Source organism: Camelus bactrianus, chromosome 13 (genome assembly GCF_048773025.1).
Source record: "Camelus bactrianus isolate YW-2024 breed Bactrian camel chromosome 13, ASM4877302v1, whole genome shotgun sequence".
In the NCBI taxonomy this organism is placed as follows: domain Eukaryota; kingdom Metazoa; phylum Chordata; class Mammalia; order Artiodactyla; family Camelidae; genus Camelus; species Camelus bactrianus.
Genome location: NC_133551.1, coordinates 36,817,246 through 36,835,520, shown reverse-complemented (window position 1 = coordinate 36,835,520; position 18,275 = coordinate 36,817,246). Strand labels below are relative to the sequence as shown.

The following is an 18,275-nucleotide window of genomic DNA, read 5'->3' as shown; positions in this document are numbered from 1 at the left end:
TGAAAAAAGCTTCTTCAGCTTCTTCTTAATCCCTCATCATCCATAAGTGAGGACCAGGAAACTTTCTATCCCAAGATCTCCTAGTCCACATAATCCCACCCTAAGGCAAACCAATTTCTGCATATTTTGGACTGGTAGTTTCCCAGTTCATCATAACTATTCAGACTCTAAAACCCAGTTTAGGCTCAGCTGGAATGCTCAACAATAACAACTACTGCACATTCTGATTTTTCATCCACCAGAGGTCTGCCTTCCAAATCAAAAGTATACGACAGAGTAAAATGTGTTATATAAATTTATTCTGTGACATTTTCCTCATTGAAGGTATTTTAAAATACATTAAAATACATCAATATTTCATGAAAAATAAATATCTAGTATAAGAGTTTAGATAATATCTGTAATATACATGATTTGAACTTGAGTATCCTTTTTTCACTTCAAACATCATTTTTAAAAAAGTAACGTAAAAATAATAAGGATTGTTGCATTCTTCATATATCCTATGTCTCATAAATTTTAATTCAACTGCCAGTTCTTTTCTCAACTATGTATGTTAATGGTATTTGATTCTGGTTTTGAATGGGAAGAGTATCCATTTTCTGTTTAACAGTGATATTCACATCTTCTTTCTCTGCTTCTTCAAGAAAATGCTTCATGCTGAGTTTGAATAGTAATCGAGGGTCTGGTCCAGAAAGTGGTGGGCAATTACAGGCCTCTCTAATTTTGAGAGCCTATAAAGAAAGAATACAATACAAAGTATATACACACATATAACTTTATTAAAGTTATCCCAGTAATTCCTAATATGCTCTATGCAAAACAATGAAATATAAGAATATATTCTGTATTTTTGGAATAAAACTTATCTTACAACATATGAAAAGAGAATTTTATATAAATTCAAGGTAAATAGTTACATTTTCATGATTTATTCATATAAGAAAATATTTTCAAAAAAACCCAACTGTATCTGCAGTTGTCCACTGTCCTGCTGGAGATAAACAAGACCTCTTAGAGGTATCTCTATAATTTGTCAAACCTGAGCCAACACTGAGAACAACATTCAGATTAGAGAAGATCTGAAGACTCAGATTTTTTTCAAGAAAAAGAAAACAACTGAAAATAGATGTGAATGCACTGAAAGAAGATATCCATAACTGGAACAGTCTGGGATAGAACTGATGTAATAACCGAGGAAAGCAAACAAATCAAAACCATGGCAATTTTTAATGCCAGGAAAAGTAAAATGCTGCAGGAAAAATAAAAGTAATCACAGTACACTACTGTGACTAGTGACCAATTTTTTAAAAATTGAATCTTTACCTAACCAAAATTACAACTTAACCATAATTGGAAGGGGGAGGGCTGGATATATGTGTGTGCATGCACAGGGTGTGACGCTGATAAGGGAGAGCATAATTCACAGGGAAAAATAAATAGATAATGCCTAGAACTCAAAAGTTAGGAAGTAGCAATATAAGCATGTTACATAGACATAGTGGGAAATAACAAAAGAATCATGTAAGAGAGCTGGAAATTATTACCCTTGAAACTGAGGGCAGGTAGGGACTTTCAGACATAAAAACTAAAATAGCAATTTTTAAAGGAAAAAAAGTCTTAATACCTAAAAGGTTTTAAAAGAAAGATGTTTAGGGCTAAAAGCTGGCTTGGTTTTTTACTATTTCTAATGTTTTGATAGTGAGGCATGTTAAGGGAAGTAAGCGGAGAAGGGGACAGTCGGCGTTTGGAGAAGTAGTAAAATTTTAGATATACAGGGTACACAAGGTCTCACTGATAAAACAAGGGCTTTGTCAGGGCAGGGGGGAGACCTAAAGGACAAGGACACGAGGGAAGAAGTCACATGGGTACCGAGAAGAAGAGAATTCCAAGCAGCAGCTGTGAGTGCCAGAACCTGCGACGGGAGTGTGGCTGGAGTGTTCCGGACGGTGAGGAAGCCAGTACAGCTGCAGCACAATGGGGTAGGAGGCAGGAGCAGATTACGTGGGATTGCACAGGTCTCAGTAAGGATTCTGGGTTTTACTCTGAGTGGGCCTGCCCCTGATGTTTGCGTGGTCCATGCCAAGAATGCAAACGGAGGCTCAGATACCATATGTTTAAACATCTAAAACAACTACAGGAAAAATGCTCTGTTCTGCTTTGAGGAACAGACATTCAAAATGGCCCTAATGGCCAGGGACAAAATTAGAATTCTTGAATTTTGGAGTGCATAAAGTTACAGGGAGCCGACCCCAGCTGCTGCCACTGGCCTGCTGTCCACTCCCTCCTCCTCCCAGCCCTGGCTTACCTGGCCCTGGGAGGGGCCTTGCGTACAGCCGTCCAAGGGAAGAGGTCCACACAGGCCCTGCAAGCAGGCTCAAAAGTGTTTGGATGAGGAATTCCATTATCCCAAATACCAGAGTGCCATGTGGTGGGGCACAGGTTCTTAGGGAATGTTCCCTCAGGCCCCACAGGACAGGGGGGCATACAACCAGAGGCAAACCAGAAAAGTCTTTTAAATGGCTGAGGCCAGGGCAGGAGCTTGGGTCTAGGAGACTTCTGACTCTGAAAGAGGCTATGAGTTACCCAAATAAACTAAAGAGGAAAAAGCATGCAAGTGAAATTCTTCGGTGACAGAGGCCTTGTCTGAACTTTCTTTGTATATCAAAATACAAGAGTAAAACGTATCTTAACGTCTATTAAGTTTAAGTAAATGTTCATCGAAGTAAACTGAACAGAAAAAACAAGAAAATGTTTCCCAACTATAGCACTGACGTAAAGAGAAAGTCAGACCCTCAGCTGAACGGTGACCTACTGTCCAAACCAGGATATCTTTGCGAGAGAAAGGAAATGCTATAAAAGAAGATTTACACTGAGACACCAGGCAGACTGAGACTGTCCTGGCCAAACTGGGACACAGAGTCGACTCTTGCTTTAACTCCTTTACAACTCCGTTGTTCTTTTCCACGTGAGAAGCCACCTCATGGCTGCTACAACACACGCCGAAGGCCTTCAGTGGTTTCAGGAAAGGGGCCCAGCGGGGAGTTCAGCAGGTAACAGCTGGCACAGCTGAGTGTGGCAGTGAGAGACGCAAAGTGGCAAACAAACCGAAGGGGAGTGCTGCCTCCTACAATCTTTCCTATTTAGTAAAAGCTCTTCTCTCTCCCTTAAGTTATCTTACCAGTATTTTTACATTCAGCGAATATTTAGAACACCAAACTGAGTAAGGTGCTAGGTATACACCGATCAGAACAGTCACGATCCCTGCCCTCATGCAGCTTATTTTTGCATTTCCCCACCACTGGGCATTTAAATTGTTTTCATGGTTTTGCTTTGTTTGGCTTTTATAAATTACCCTGCTACAAAAACGTTTGCTTAAAAAGAAAAGGTTATTTTAAAATCTCCATTTGAGTTTACTTGAAGGATATCCCCAAAATAGAATGATCTGAACAAAGAGTAAGAACAGAGTATAATTTTTGTTATATAGGACCAGACTGTTTACCACCAGAAAGTCTTTACCAACTTATCATGTTATCAGCATACGGGCATACATACCTGAGTTATTCATAATCAGTACAACGTAAGATTTGATTATTTTTCTGTCTAGATAACCACATCATTTTAAGACTCAGAATCCTTAGAAATCATCAGCTAAATTTTACAGTTGAGGAAATTGAGCCCTAGAGAGGTTAAGCTACTGGCAGGGAACAAAAAACTGCTTGGTGCTTGTTTATTAATTTATTTACTTGTAATTGCCCAAACCTGGAAGCAACCACAATGTCCTTTAGTTTAATGGATAAATAATCTGTGTTACAACCAGACAATGGAATATTATTCAGCAGTAAGAAGAAATAAGTTATCAAGCCTTAGAAGGACATAGAGGACTCTTAAATGCATGTTTTTAAGTTAAAAAAAAATCTGAAAAGGCCACATAGTGTATGATTCCAGTTACATACATGACACTCTGGAAAAAGGCAAAACTATAAAGACACTAAAAAGATTCATGGTTGTCAGGGGTTAGGGGGAAGAGAGGGATAAACAGGCAGAGCATAGAGTATTTTTAGGGCAACGAAACTACTCTATGTGGCACTATAATGATAAAGACATGTCATTATACACTATACATACCCACAGAGTGTACAACACTGGAAGTGAACTCTAATGTAAACTATGGACTTTGGGCTGTAATGATAGGTCAATGAAGATTCATCTGTTGTAACAAATGCACCGCTCTGGTGCAGGATTTTGATAGTGGGGGGAGGCTGTATCTATATGAAAGCAAGAGGTACATGGGAAATTTCTGTACGTTCCACTCAATTTAGCTGTGAACCTGTAACTGCTCTTAAAAATAAAGTCTATTTTCTAAAAAACTAGCATGGAAGTAAAAAGGCTAGGAAAAAAGGGATAAGAACACACTTTTGTTTTTGTTTTTGTTTTTGTTTTTTAATGCTTTTGCATTACATGTGTTTATACTAATTTTTTTTGCACCACACTATATGTGTCTTGAGTAAATCTTTTACTGAATAAAATGTACTTTGGAGATATCTGAGCTATGTTTCCTTAATTGTTAGAAAAACTACATATTCTTTGTAAAAGTTTTCTATTGCTATTTCTTCATGTATGAACTGTTTTTCTCCTCTACTTATCACACAGAATCCTGTTACAGACCATACATATTTCCATCAAATCTTCACCTATTTTGCATAGTAAGATTTTATCACATATGGTGGTAAAATATTCTTTTTTTCACTTTCCTTTCCACATTTATTTTTATTACATTTCAGGGTGTCAACATCTTTTACTTTTATAAATTCAAATCCATCTTATTAAATATGCCTTCATCTCTTTAAAAGTAAACATTTTCCCACTGTACAGCTAGAATATGTCTTTCTATCTCCTTTATTTTGTTTTCTGTGTTTAACATCATGCACTGCACATAATAGGTACTTAATAAATGCATGCTGAACTCTAAACAAACATTTATAGAATGCAAGCTATGAATAAATCATTATGATAAATGTCATAGGAAAAACACTCTTAAGAGTTTACAGTCTATGAGAAAGCAGGAATGTACTCTAACAACAGGGATATATAGCTCTAAGAATCCCAAGGAAGATCTGGAGTTAAATATGGAATTAGCTACCTAAAGATTCCAACCAGGAGTGAAAAGAACTAACACTTACTGTCCATTTTCTATGTGCTTTACATTGTGCCTGGTATTTTAATGTTCTCTAAATGGGTGTTATTATGAACCACTTTTCAAATCTTGGGCTCAGTGTGAAATACTTACCATTAAAGTGTCTTATAAGGGAGGGAGGGAAGAAGAGAGGGAAAAAGGCAAGAGGGAAGGGCAGGATCTTACCCACACAAACATACAACTATATACATAAAACATTCAGGAGACATTGTTATCCCGGTGTTATAGATGAAGAAGGCTGAAGGTTAGATTAGATAACTTCCTCAAAGTCAGGTGGGTATGTCAGAATTTTAAACACAAAACTCCCTAGACCACTGCTATTTTTTCACTATTTCCTATAAGCACCCTCTTCCCACTACTAATTTGCTACATGCTACATTTCCATGAGAGAATGTAACTGCTATTCAATTGCACTGCCCAACTTTTCCATTTTTAACCTAATATTTTATTATTTGTCTTTCCTATTATTATCCATGATGCAGTAATTTAACAAATATTCACTAAACATCTCAGAAACTGTCCCAGGCACTAGGGAGACCGCACTGAACAGGGGCCTTCCATTCTAGGAGAGGAGATAGATAATAAACAAGTAAACAAGGTAGTTTTAGCTAAGTACAATAAAAAATTAAATAATAAACTGTGTTACAGAATGACTACACGGAAGGAAGGCTATTTGAAATTGGGGGACAGGAAAAGCCTCCCCAGGGACATGACATTTGTGCAAAGAGCTGAGAGAAGAACATTCCAGACAGAGAAGTCAGCAAGCAGAGGAGCTGTAAGCAGGAAACAAACTCCACATCAAATCGCGGGGATCGAGGGAAACCTGCGGAGGGCGCCGAGTGAAGAAGCTGGAGAAGCAGGCAGTGGCCAAATCACATGATTTAAAGACCCAGTAAGGAGTTTGGATTTTTATTCAAAGTTAAATGAGAAGCCAATGTAAGGGTTTAAGAAGCGAAATGACATTAAAAAGAGCATTCTGACTACTGTACTGAAAATAGGTTGTTAGGGACTGAGGTGAAGAGTGGAACAAGAAAATCAGAACAGGAGATGCTGTCGTTAACCTAGGGGAGAGAATACGGTGACTTTCACAAGGGTAGTGGAATGCTGACGGAGAAGGGAACGCATCTTATGGGGAGTCATTCTTACTCTTAACGTGTTTTTAAATTTTCTCCTTAGACCTTGGCAACTTGTAAGGGCCTGTCTTTGCAATGAAGATTGAACACTTGATAAATTTAACTATCCAGTGATCTTCACATCGGGCTCTCACGCATGATTCTTCTAAAAACCCATCTTGAGAAATGCTACCTAAATCAAAAAATGTGATACAGAAACCAAAGTCAAAGAAATGAAGGCATGAATGAATGTACTGGTCCTTACCACTGTCACATTCAGCTTGGATTACCTTGTGTCTTTTCAATATTCTTCTATTTTTAGACATTTTTAAAAGCTCTGGATGTTTTAATTTGGTTGTGCTATGCTCCTCTATCTCCAGCATCAATGAGTCTTTGCTCTGAGGCATCCATTTTGCTCTTTACAGCCTCCAACGAAAATTTTCTGGCTTCTCTGCTGTACTCAAAAGTTTAGCAATTTTCTGAAATGGATGTATCTTACATTTGCAAAGTCATTCTTTCCTCCTCTGTCACTTTCAGTGTCGTTAAAGCAGCCTCATCATGACAGCTTCAGGTGCTGCTGCCTCTGCAGTTCTCGTCACCTGGGCTGTCCTCCCCAATGGAGTAAAACTTTTAAATTAGACCTGAGATTTGAGATTTGGTTTTGTTTTTTTGATTTTTCTACTCGATGAAGCTCATCTTGCTGGGGGGAAACGGGCATTTCAGAGGATTTGTTTTTTTGTTGTTATTGTTTGGATTTAGTTTAGATGAAGGTCCTTGTAGTGTCATTAGTTAAAGACACTCAGACACTATATATAGTCTTTTCAACAGTTACCTATGATCATTTTTCCTTTCAACTCATATGCACTCATCATTCTGATTTTTTAAAAAATCTCTTACCCACCTTGTAAATCTACTCTTGAGTAGGATAAAAATGTGGCTGCAATATCTTTTATTCCATTAGAGTTGACTTGGCTGGTCTGAGTTCCTTCTTCATTGTTCTATATAGATTCCTCTTGAAGACACATTCCGGTTAGCCTTCTGAGACAGGAGGATGACATTTCCTCAATCAAAAACACTTCTCAGGTAGCTGAAGTACCGGATCTTTTGCACAGTGCTAAATCATCACTCCACAATCACTTGCACAAGGGGAAAAACTGCGTTTCCAAAGGAGGGGTTAGGCCACCACCATCCAAACCCCCTGATTGAATGTGGAATCACTGAATGTGGAGCAGCCAGATTAAGAGCAACCTGCTGTGAAGCAATATGAAGCATAGTTGTACCACCTATAAATATTCTTACCAAAATGTAACTTCCATTTATAGGTATACAGAGAAACAAGTTGGTCAACACCACAAAGAAGCAATCAGTTACATCTAGAATGTGAGAGTAGATTTATTCAACACATCAATGACACGTTTAAAAACAAACAAAACAAAGGGGAGGGGCACTGCTCTAAAGTCTGAGACATAAGGGACAGAGCAACCAAATACAATGTGTGGATCCTGATAGATCATGATTTGAACCAATTGTAAAATTCTATTTTGAGACAGAGAAATTAGAATATGCACAAGATAATTAATTTTATTAAGGAATTACTTAATTTTCTTAGCTATGATAATGGTATGATTATGGAAGAAGATGATACTACTTTCTAAAATGCATGTTGAACTAATTAGGAGGGAAAGCCCACAATGTCTAGGATTTGCACTAAAATACTTCTGGGGAAAGAAATAAGAGAAGGGGCAGATGAAGCAAGTGTATAAGAAGGTTGCTGCTACTGAATGTGAGTGAGTAAAAAAGGGGGGGGGGTTCATTACATTATTCAAATTAGTCTCTATCTTTAAGTGTTTTTAAAATTTCATATAAAAAGTAACACTAAAAAAAGTCCTTAAAAAAACTTTTTCCTCTCTATCCACCCTTCTCCTGTCATTTTTGCATTTCTGTAACTTCATTCTTGATTTTACAATGGTATCTTTAGTTCTAAATGGCTCATGAGACGTTTAAATGTTTCTCCTGAAAAATGAAACCAGTCCCTTTACACCCTCTCAATTTCCAACTCTCTCCCTTAATTTCTGAAGGCAAAAGACCTAGAATTTTAGCATCAATAACCTCAATGTAAAAACTCACTAGAAACAAATTTAACAGAAATTAATGAGACTTGCACGTTACCACTTTAAGAGACAGAAAATACAACAAAGGTAATGCCTATGTGGCTACTTAAAAATAACAAAGCAAAAATTCTGTGTGTTTATTAGTCTGACAGGATGATTTGATTTAGTATCTACTTGAAAAGCTAACTGAAGACAAAAGGAAATAAAAACAGAAAACTGTGAAAGAATCTGAAATGGACTTAAAGATCATTTGGTGTTCTATCAAGTGCATCCCTGGGTATTATCTCTGCCTTTCATGGCCTTAGAGCTATTTTACCACCGTGTAAGCTGCAGAAAACTTAAAACAATGCAAACGACACTCGTGGAAAAGGAAAAGAACTATGTCTGGTGGAATGCAATCGACTATTGCCTTATGAATGTGTCAGTTTTGCACCTATTTGTGAAGTCATCTGAGCTAGTTGTAACATTACTGGCTCCTTCATGAATAAGTTAAATAAAATCTCAGATACGGTTCATTTTATAAGTTATGATTTAACCTTTAAAAATATTTTCCTCTAACTCATTTCATTTCCTTTCATAAACTGCAGTGTAAATTAAAGTCTAATTTTTGAAGTTGTCTAAGAGAATTAAGTAAAAATAACTAAAAATTTTAAGTAAGTAAATATAAAAAATTAAAGTTAAGGCCACCTTGACACAGGTCAATTGTCCTCTTGAACGATAAAATAATATGGAAAAGTGTTCAAATAAAATTTTATAATCAACCACTCCTAACATAGGAGAATGCTGGATTAAGAAATGGCTGTATTTATTCCCCCAAACAACTGATATATTTATAAAACAACTACTGGTACACATGAGGATTCTTCTAGGTACCACACATCAAGTAAAATAGCAATTACTTATTCATTAAAAAAACTATAGTAAATTTTAAAAAGGAAAAAAGAAAAAAGCAGGGAAAAAAATAATGCCTAAGATGACTCCTGATTAAATTAAAAGCTTCCTTTGAAAACAGAAACCAAGACATTTCAAGGGAAAAAAGTCACCTCCGTTTTTTAAACATGTTTTTCTAAAAATACCATTACTTTTCTGCCCTTCCCCCTAAAAAGCAATTTTTCCCTAATAGCCCATTCATTCCAGCCTCAAGTAGATACACATTACATGTACCATAATATTTTTTTAAAGTTTTAGACAATGTTACTGTCAGGCTTCCTGGCTTTATATGATTCAGAGGCCAATTCAATTACAGTAGCTGCTATGATATTTGCCTTTTCCTCAACACTCTTCATGTCAGACAAAATGAAATTCTGCAAGGTGAACAGTGTGTGTTTGTGTACACTGGCCAACAACGACATTTCACTTCAATGTTAAACACTCTCATATTTTCTACTCATGAGATGTATATTAATGATTTATGCATTTACTCTGTCCAATTATAAATGCATAAGAATGATTTACACGAGTTAAAACGCTCAGCTTCCTGAAAGCTTAAAGAATTCAAAATAAAATGAGATTAAAAAGAATGCATTTACAGTCTGCCACTGAGTGATACTCATATCTAAAAATTAAATGCAGTAAATTTGAAACTCAAGATTTATAAAACAGTTTACAAATAAAGCTGACAAGGAAGGTTCTAAGAACATTAAAAAATAAATCCTATTCAAAATTATGATCACAATAACATAACCCCAGACAACTAGTAAGTCCAAATTAAATGTTTTTCCTACATATTCTATTATTCTCTAACCGCCCCCCCTCCACCAAGGAAAGAATGGCAGAGAGTTGGTAAGAGAAGAAAAAATAAAAAATTCAGTATAAATGCTTTCGGTTGTAAAATAAATCTTTCAAGTAAACTTCTACCTTGGGTTATCATAAAACTTCTCTTATTCACATCTATTTATATCGTATGACAATACTTACAGAAAAGAAAGTAAATAGGGTAAATCTCTTTCAAACACAATGTATGGCATATACAAATTTAAAATCTGAATATTATAATTTCAAAACTGTCATACTATTAAACATCAACAGGTTGGTTTAACATCTGCTCTTCAATTTTTCACCCAAGTTGTTATGGTAACCAAATATGTGGAGTATGTTTCCTAAATTTAACTGATTATCTCAAGTAAATAAAATTATAACATATTATTAACTACAAATATTATTATTATTACAACCCTGTATTTATCCTTTTTAAATGCTAGTGGATCAGAGGATTACATTTAACTAGGCATTTACACAAACTTTTATCTCAGAATTCATATTTAAAAAAAACAAGGGTATATTTTTTTCTAATTTGGGTGTGTTTTCTTGATTTAAAAACAAAACAAGAAAAGGAACTAGTCTATCTTCTGAACAGTATACTATACTAAAAATACTACAACATCAGGACTGCACTGCTTTGTAGGAGCTGTAGAGCACCTTCTTTTCAAACATAATTCAAATCCTGGTATTCCTTTAGTCCTCTGCTCAGAGCCCTCCACTGGTGTTCCATATCTGGGCTAAAGCCAAAGTCCTTTTTTTGTGGGGATACAAGGCCTGCACCCCCCACCTTCCCTTGCTCACCTCATCCAGCTCCACTGGTTCCTCTGCTGGCCCGCAGATACGCAGGCTCACTCCTGCCTCGGGAGCTCGTGCTGACTACTCCTTCTGCCTGCAAGGCTCTTCCTCCTAGGCAGCTACACGCCTCACTCACTCATTTCAAGTCTTCATTCAGATGCTATCTTTTCAGTGAGATCTTCTCTAACCAAGCCCATTTCAAACAGCTATTCCAGCACTATGACCATCTCTACTCACACATTACCTACCTGCTACAGAATGAACTGTGTCCTCCCCAAATTCCTATGTTGAATGAAGCTCTAATTCCCAATGTGATAGGTATTCGGAGATGGGGCCTTTGGGAGGTGCTTCGATTTAGATGAGGTCATGAGGGTAGGGACCTTACGATGGAATAGTGCCCTTATAAGAAGAAGAAGAGACACCAACGCAATCACTCTCTGCACCACGTGGGACGCAGCAAGAAGGCAGCTGTCTGCAAGCCACGAAGAGAGACCTCACCAGAAACTGAACTGGCTGAAACCTTGTTAGGACTGAAGGACTTCTAGCCTTCAGAACTGAGAGAAAATGAATGTCTGCTGCTTAAGCTACCCAGTCGATGGCATTTGTTGTGGCAGGTCCAAGCTAATACACCATTTCTCCACCTTTACTTTCCTCCCTAACACTTACTACCAATATACAACATATCGGTGTTTTATTCTGTACACTACAAATTTACTCTATTCACTGTCTGTTACCCTTTACTGCAGATTCACAGGGCAGGGTTCATTTGTCTATTTTGTTCACAGTATCTACTAATCTACAATCTGGCACATATCAGGTAATCAATAAATATTTGTTAAATGCATGAAGTACAGATTTAAAATATCTTACATGTTGATATGCTATGGTAAAGAATAATATATTTCTGAGATGATATTCAAGAAAAACAATAAGAAATAAAAATATACAACCTTTAGTAAGTTAATTTTTTTAAAAATCAAAATTACCAAGATTTGTATTCACACAGAACCCAAGAATCTTGCTTTCCTGATTTTCTTGATCTCTCCTCCTATGAAGCTGGTCTACTACAGGCTCTGTCTTCCTTCTACCAACTAAATGTGGAATCCACCTACTACTGTTAACTGTCCAGGATTGTGTTCTCTGCTTACTTCCTAAGTGAACTCACCTATTCTCACTGCTTCAACTATCACCTTTTTGGGTGACTGAAATCTTTACCTCTGGCCTAGACACCTCTGTACTCTGGTGCTATGTTCTCAACTACCTTTGAGACATACATCACTTCAGGCACACTCAGGAATGTCAGAGGACAGGAGCTTCAGGTAGAATATAACACCACCCACTGCCTCTAGGTAGAATATAACACTGCCCTCTACTTAAGTAGCAAAAAAACCATAGGAATAAAATCTAACCAAAAAAACAGTCTTTAGTAGCATACAGAATTCTCTGCATTCCCTGAGGAATCACTTTCTTTCATTACAGAAATTAGGCCTATGATGGTAGGGAATTTCAAGGTCTGAATTATGGCTATGTATTCTAATTAACAGTATACTCTTGCACTATCAGTTTCACTTCAACCACTGAATTATTCCCAATATCGTAGTAGAGTTTTATTACTTTCAAATTGAATTTAATCACTTGGGGGGAAAATACAAGAAATTATAGGAGGTTTTCAAATTAAGTTTCTGAAGTAGGATAGTTTATTTTTAGAAGAAAAATATCTCTCAATTTTTTCTTCATCACTGGCTCCCAAATAACTTACCTGTTTCTTGAACCATTTTTCTTCATACTCACTAATCAATTCATTATTATTTTAAGGACTTCTATAAAGAACATTTTTTTACTTCTCTAAAGATCCATAGTTGTCTGATGAAATGAAAACTCAGAATTTAGGACAGGCGCCAGATAAAATTCTTTATCCAGTTTAAGTAAACCATGTATTTTTAGAATTTCACTCAGCAAAAATAAAAAGAAAGGAAATTCTAAGAGAAAACCATGTGGTTATCATGGCTTTAGAGGCAGGTTAAGCCTCCCAAGGCAGTATGAGGTCCTGGGGCTTGGGTAGCACTAAGAAAACTCTTAGAGTCAGTGCTCTTCAATATAAAACGGTTACTAAGGAACCATGTTATCCTAGTCCTGTGTTGCCTTTTAAGATGAATGATTACTACACATTATGTATCAAAGAAATTTCACTGCTGTTTCTTTCTCACAAATTTTTTCTCTATATTAAGAGTACAAATGAAATACATCTAGGATAGGTATCAAGAACCCATGTCTGGCTGTCCCCAATTCTCAAAAAAGGCGCAAAGTATGCCCAAAATATCAACAAATCCTGTCACCATTCCTTTCAAAACATATCCAAAATCTGACCACTTCTCTCCCTCTCTTCTGCCTCCATAATCTCGTTCCAGAATTACTGCAAGAGCCTCTTAAACAGTCTTCCTGATTCCACCCTTCCCCGACTACAGTCCACCCTCCACACAGGAGTCCCAGTGACCACTACAAAACACATGAGTCAGACCAAGTTACTCCTCTGCTCAAAACCTTCTCATGGCTTCCCACATCACTTGAAATAAAAGTCAAGCCCTTAAAACGGTTTAGAAGACCTTTCACAGTCTGGACCCTTTCACCTCAACCATCCTGCCCTCCCTTACTCCACTCTGCCCCAACATTTCCTTGCGGTTCCTTGAACACACCAGGCACATACGCTCACTTCAGGTCCTGCACACTTGCTGCTTTCTCAGCCTAAAAGACTCTCCCTCCACATACCCACAGGACTTGCTCCGCTGCTGCTTTCCAGCCCCTGTGAAGGGAGGCATTCCCTGACAAATGAACACACACTAGTACACCTCCACTGCCCAGCCCTCTCATCTACCTCTAACCTGTTTTTATTTTTCCCCAACATGCTCATCAATGCTTCACATAATGTATGTATGTTTATTATTTGCATTAGCTAACTAGAATGTTAGCTCCAAGAAAACAGACTCTTTTGTTCCTTGCTTATTCCCCGGCAATAGAACAAAGAATGGCAGATTAGCAATGAATATTAATAAATACTCTTCACATGAACAAATTAATTAATCTTGTGGTAGTTTCTTATTCCAAACTAGATGCAAGCTATTCTTCCTTCAAAAGGCATACTACTGTATTTCTACTTTTCTTATGATAAATCACATTCCTTGTATTAAGAATCATTTTGTATTTATTTAGCATCCTGAAAATATCAAGGCCATGTATCACTGCTTTTGGCTCCCATGTATCTAACATCCTTTTTTTTTTATAATAGGTACTCAGTGTGTGTTCATCTGAATTCGGAGTCATACTTAGAGATACGTGTACAATACACCTATGTCTGTTGTGCTATCCTTTAGCAAACAGCCCAAAACAAATTCTTTTTTTTTTTTAACGTTAAGATTTTTTTTTTTTTTTTTGGTGGGGCGATAATTAGATTTCTTTCTTTATTTTTAGAGAAGGTACTGGGGATTGAACCCAGGACCTTGCGCATGGTAAGCCTTCGCTCTACCATTCTTAAACTGCTAAAGAACATTCTGCCTTTATAATCAACCAGCAAACTAAATGCAAGTGAGACAGAAGAGGGCATGTAGCCTGGCTTAGAGATGTCTGACATTCAATTTGTACCTATGTGGAAACCACAGAAAACATTCTGAATGATGCTAAAGCAAAAGATTTTTAGAAGATAGTGATTACTGCTTGGGAGAAAGCTATTTCAGCTTGATCCATTAATAAATTCTACCAAAAAAAAAAGCCACACAGCACACAGTTTAAGAAATAACCAGAAAGCAAGATAATATGAAGGGGTTTTTCTCCCTAAAAAAAAAAAAAAAAAACTCCAGCATCACTTCTAGAATACCCAATTGACTCAACATTTTTACACAACTCATTAACTGGTATTTTTAATGATAAGCTTAAATAACTAAAAAAAAAAAAGATTAAATTATGAACAATATGTTGAAAAATATGCCTTGAGGTTAAGTCTTTCACCAAATCACTCAAAATTAGAAAGTTCAATACGAAAAAGGTTAAGCCTTCATCATTAACAAAAGTCAACTATACACACCAATTTATTCTCCAAGACTAGCAGGATTTTACTTTTCAATCAAATCCTTTGAAAAGTGACAGCAATCAAAATAGCTGACAGGCTAGAACTCTCTTTTTCTAAGTACAAGAAGTAAGAGCATTAAAAATAAGTAATATAGTAAAAATAATGTCTTGCCTTACGCAATCTCCGCTCACCTGAGGTATGAGTCTATCCAAGGACTCGGCTCGATTTCCATGAGAAGGATGTGTAGATAACCATTCTGGCAACTTGGGATGACCATGGATGCTGTCTGCAAATTCCATCTGCTGCCAAAACACTGAACTGGCTCTGACGTCCACACAAGCCTAAACCCCCAATTAATAAAGCACAAAATGAGCTTAGTTATGAGGACAACTTTTTGAATAATTTACCTTTATGTCATTACATGTTTTAAAGACATTTTTAATCATCATTTTAATACAAGTAGAATATGCTCATTGCTTTTTTAAAAAAAAACCTCAAACAATATGGTATAATCGAACACAAAAAGAGCCTCCCCCCTTGCCCCTCCTACACAACATTTACAGTAATATCACTCCCAAAGAAATCCCACTCCCACTATTTTCAGTATGTTAGATATTAAGAACATGTATCAAGAGCAAAAATCTTCCACAGAAATTAAAATTTTTTGTTTTCATAAAAAGATTTTAAAATCTAACCTGTTATTAAACTGTACTAAAGAAATTTTATTCTTAATCTATACCACTAGAATAATTAGAAGACTTCAAATAAATATAATGAAAAGACAGTTATATTTTTAACGTGCACATCAATTTGTCTACTTTTCCTTAATGTATTTGCCGAGGAACACATTTAAGTCACTCAAAATATCTTATAAAAGTGTTACTCTCTTTAAAAAAAAAATAGGGTACATAGGCATTGTGTGTATGTGTGTATGATTCCATCATACTCATACACATATATTTAGCTATGCACAGAACACTTCTGGAAGGCTATTTAAGAAACTGTTCATAGTTGCTGCCCTAAAAGTATAACCGGGGTATTTGATGGTGGAGGAGGAGCAGGACTTTTACTTCTGAACTATATTAAAGTATATTAATTTTATAAAATTTATTTCTAAATCCTACCTAAAGTGACTTAATAAATATTACTATAAGCCTGTTCAATTTTTTCACATTTCTTAACTTACTTTTTCTATAAAAAGCAACTGAGGAAAAAGTTGATTATATTTTATTTCCCAACTAGTTCTATTTTTGATTAGAACAATTAAGAAAAAAATTACACTGTATCAACTAGAATGTGTTATCAAAAGCCTTAATGTGCTATGAGCCTTAAAATAGTGCAACTGTGACACACAAAAAGGCAAAGAAAGAACATCATATGCCAACTTAGCCAGTCAACATCCATACCATATCATTTGTAAAAAAAACACCACTGAAACCATTTTCAAATACAGGGAACATGAAAAAAAATTAAACAATTTGAAATTCAGGTAAATTTTAGTCAATGTTTAAAGCAATACAATTCTTTTTAACTGTGGTAAAATACACATAACAAATTTTACCATCTTCACTATTTTTAAGCCTACAGCTCAGTAGTATTGTGTGCATTCACACTGTTGTGTAGCCATAACCACCGTCTATCCCCGTAACTCTTTTTATCTAGTAAAACTGAAACTCTATACCTATTGAACAATAATTCCCTATTTTAATTCCCCCCACCCTAGGCCCTAGCAACCACCATTGTAATTTCTGTCTTTATGACTCTGACTACTCTAAGTACCTCAAATAAATAGAATCACACAGTATTTGTCTTTTAGCAACTAGCTTGCATCACTTAGCATAAGGTCCTCAAGGTTCATCTGTGTAATAGCACAGCACAGAATTTTCTTTTTAAGGCTGAATGATATTTCAGTATATTTAGATACCACATTTTGCTTATCCATTCATCAGTCAATAGACACTTGGGTTGCTTCCACATTAGCTACTGTGAATAATGCTGCCATGAACATGGGTGTACAAACATCTTCTCAGCTTTCAGTTCTTTGGGGAATATATTCACAAGTAGAGTTGCTGGATCATAAGGTAATTTTTATTTTTTAACTTTTTGAGAAACCACCATACCATTTCTACAGTGGTTGCACCATTTCCATCAACAATGTACAAGAGTTTCAATTTCTCCACATCCTCGCCAATACTTGTTATTTTATGTTATTTTGATAGTAGCCATCCCAATGGGTGTGAGGTGGTATCTCACTGTAGTTTTGATTTGCATTCCCCTAGTGATTAGTGATGTTAGGCATCTTTTCATGTGCTTATTTCATATTTCTTCTTTGAAGAAATGCCTAGTCAAGTCCTTTGATCATTTTTGAATTAAGTTTTTTGTTGTTGTTGTTGAGTTTGAGAAGTTCTCTATATCAGATATACGATTTGCAAGTATTTCCTTCCATTCCATGAGCTGTCTCTTTTTACTCTGTGGATGGTGTCTTTTGATGCAAAAATATTTTTCTTAATTTTCATGAAGTTCAATTTGCCTATTTTTTTCTTTTGTTAACTCTGCCTTTGGAGTCATAGCAAAGAAATCATCATCAAGTCCAATGTTGTGAAGTTTTTCTCCTATGTTTTTTCCTAATAATGTTATTGTTTTAGGTCTTATACTTTGGTCTTTGATAAATTTTTGTATATGGCATTATATAAGGGTCCAACTTCACTCTTTTTGTATATGGATATCCTGTTTTCCTAGCATTATTTCTTGATTAGACTGTCCTTTACCCTTTCCCATCCTTGACAAAAAATCATTTGACCATATGTGTGAAGATTTATTTCTGGGCTATCTACTCTATTCTATTGGTCTATGTGTCTTTTATGATAACACCACAACATTTTGATTACTACAAATTTGTAGTAAGTTTTGAAATCAGAAAGTAAATCCTCTAGTTTTGTTTTTTCAAGATTGTTTTGGCTATTCAGGTTCTTTAAGACTGCATATGAATTTTAGGATGAGTTCTATTTCTGCAAAAAAAAAATGTTTTTGGAATTTTGATAGGTGTTACACTGAATCTGCAGATTGGTCTGGGTATTGATATTTTAACAATATTAAGTTTTCCAATCCATGAACACAGGATGTTTTTTCATTCATTTATGTCTTCTTTAATTTGTTTTGCAAATGTTTTATAGTTTTCATTGTACAAGTCTTTCACCTCCTTGGTTAATTTCCAAGTCTTTTATTCTTTGATGCTACTA

At 35.9% G+C, this 18,275-nt stretch overlaps 1 protein-coding gene across 8 annotated transcripts in view; it reads right to left on the bottom strand.

The window, feature by feature from the left end:
• Positions 1 to 282: 282 nt before the first annotated feature.
• Positions 283 to 18,275, bottom strand: part of OMA1 (OMA1 zinc metallopeptidase) — a 53,658-nt gene continuing 35,665 nt past the window's right edge. For 3 of the 8 annotated variants that reach the window (XM_045519099.2, XM_010958375.3, XM_010958376.3), the window contains exons 8-9: positions 15,228 to 15,377; positions 283 to 734 (exon numbers count right to left, since the gene is read on the bottom strand). In XM_045519099.2, coding sequence (XP_045375055.2) covers positions 525 to 734; positions 15,228 to 15,377 — 360 coding nt within the window. In that variant the 3' untranslated portion in view covers positions 283 to 524. The other 5 variants (XR_012511248.1, XR_012511249.1, XM_074376393.1 and 2 more) reach the window with 5 other exon arrangements.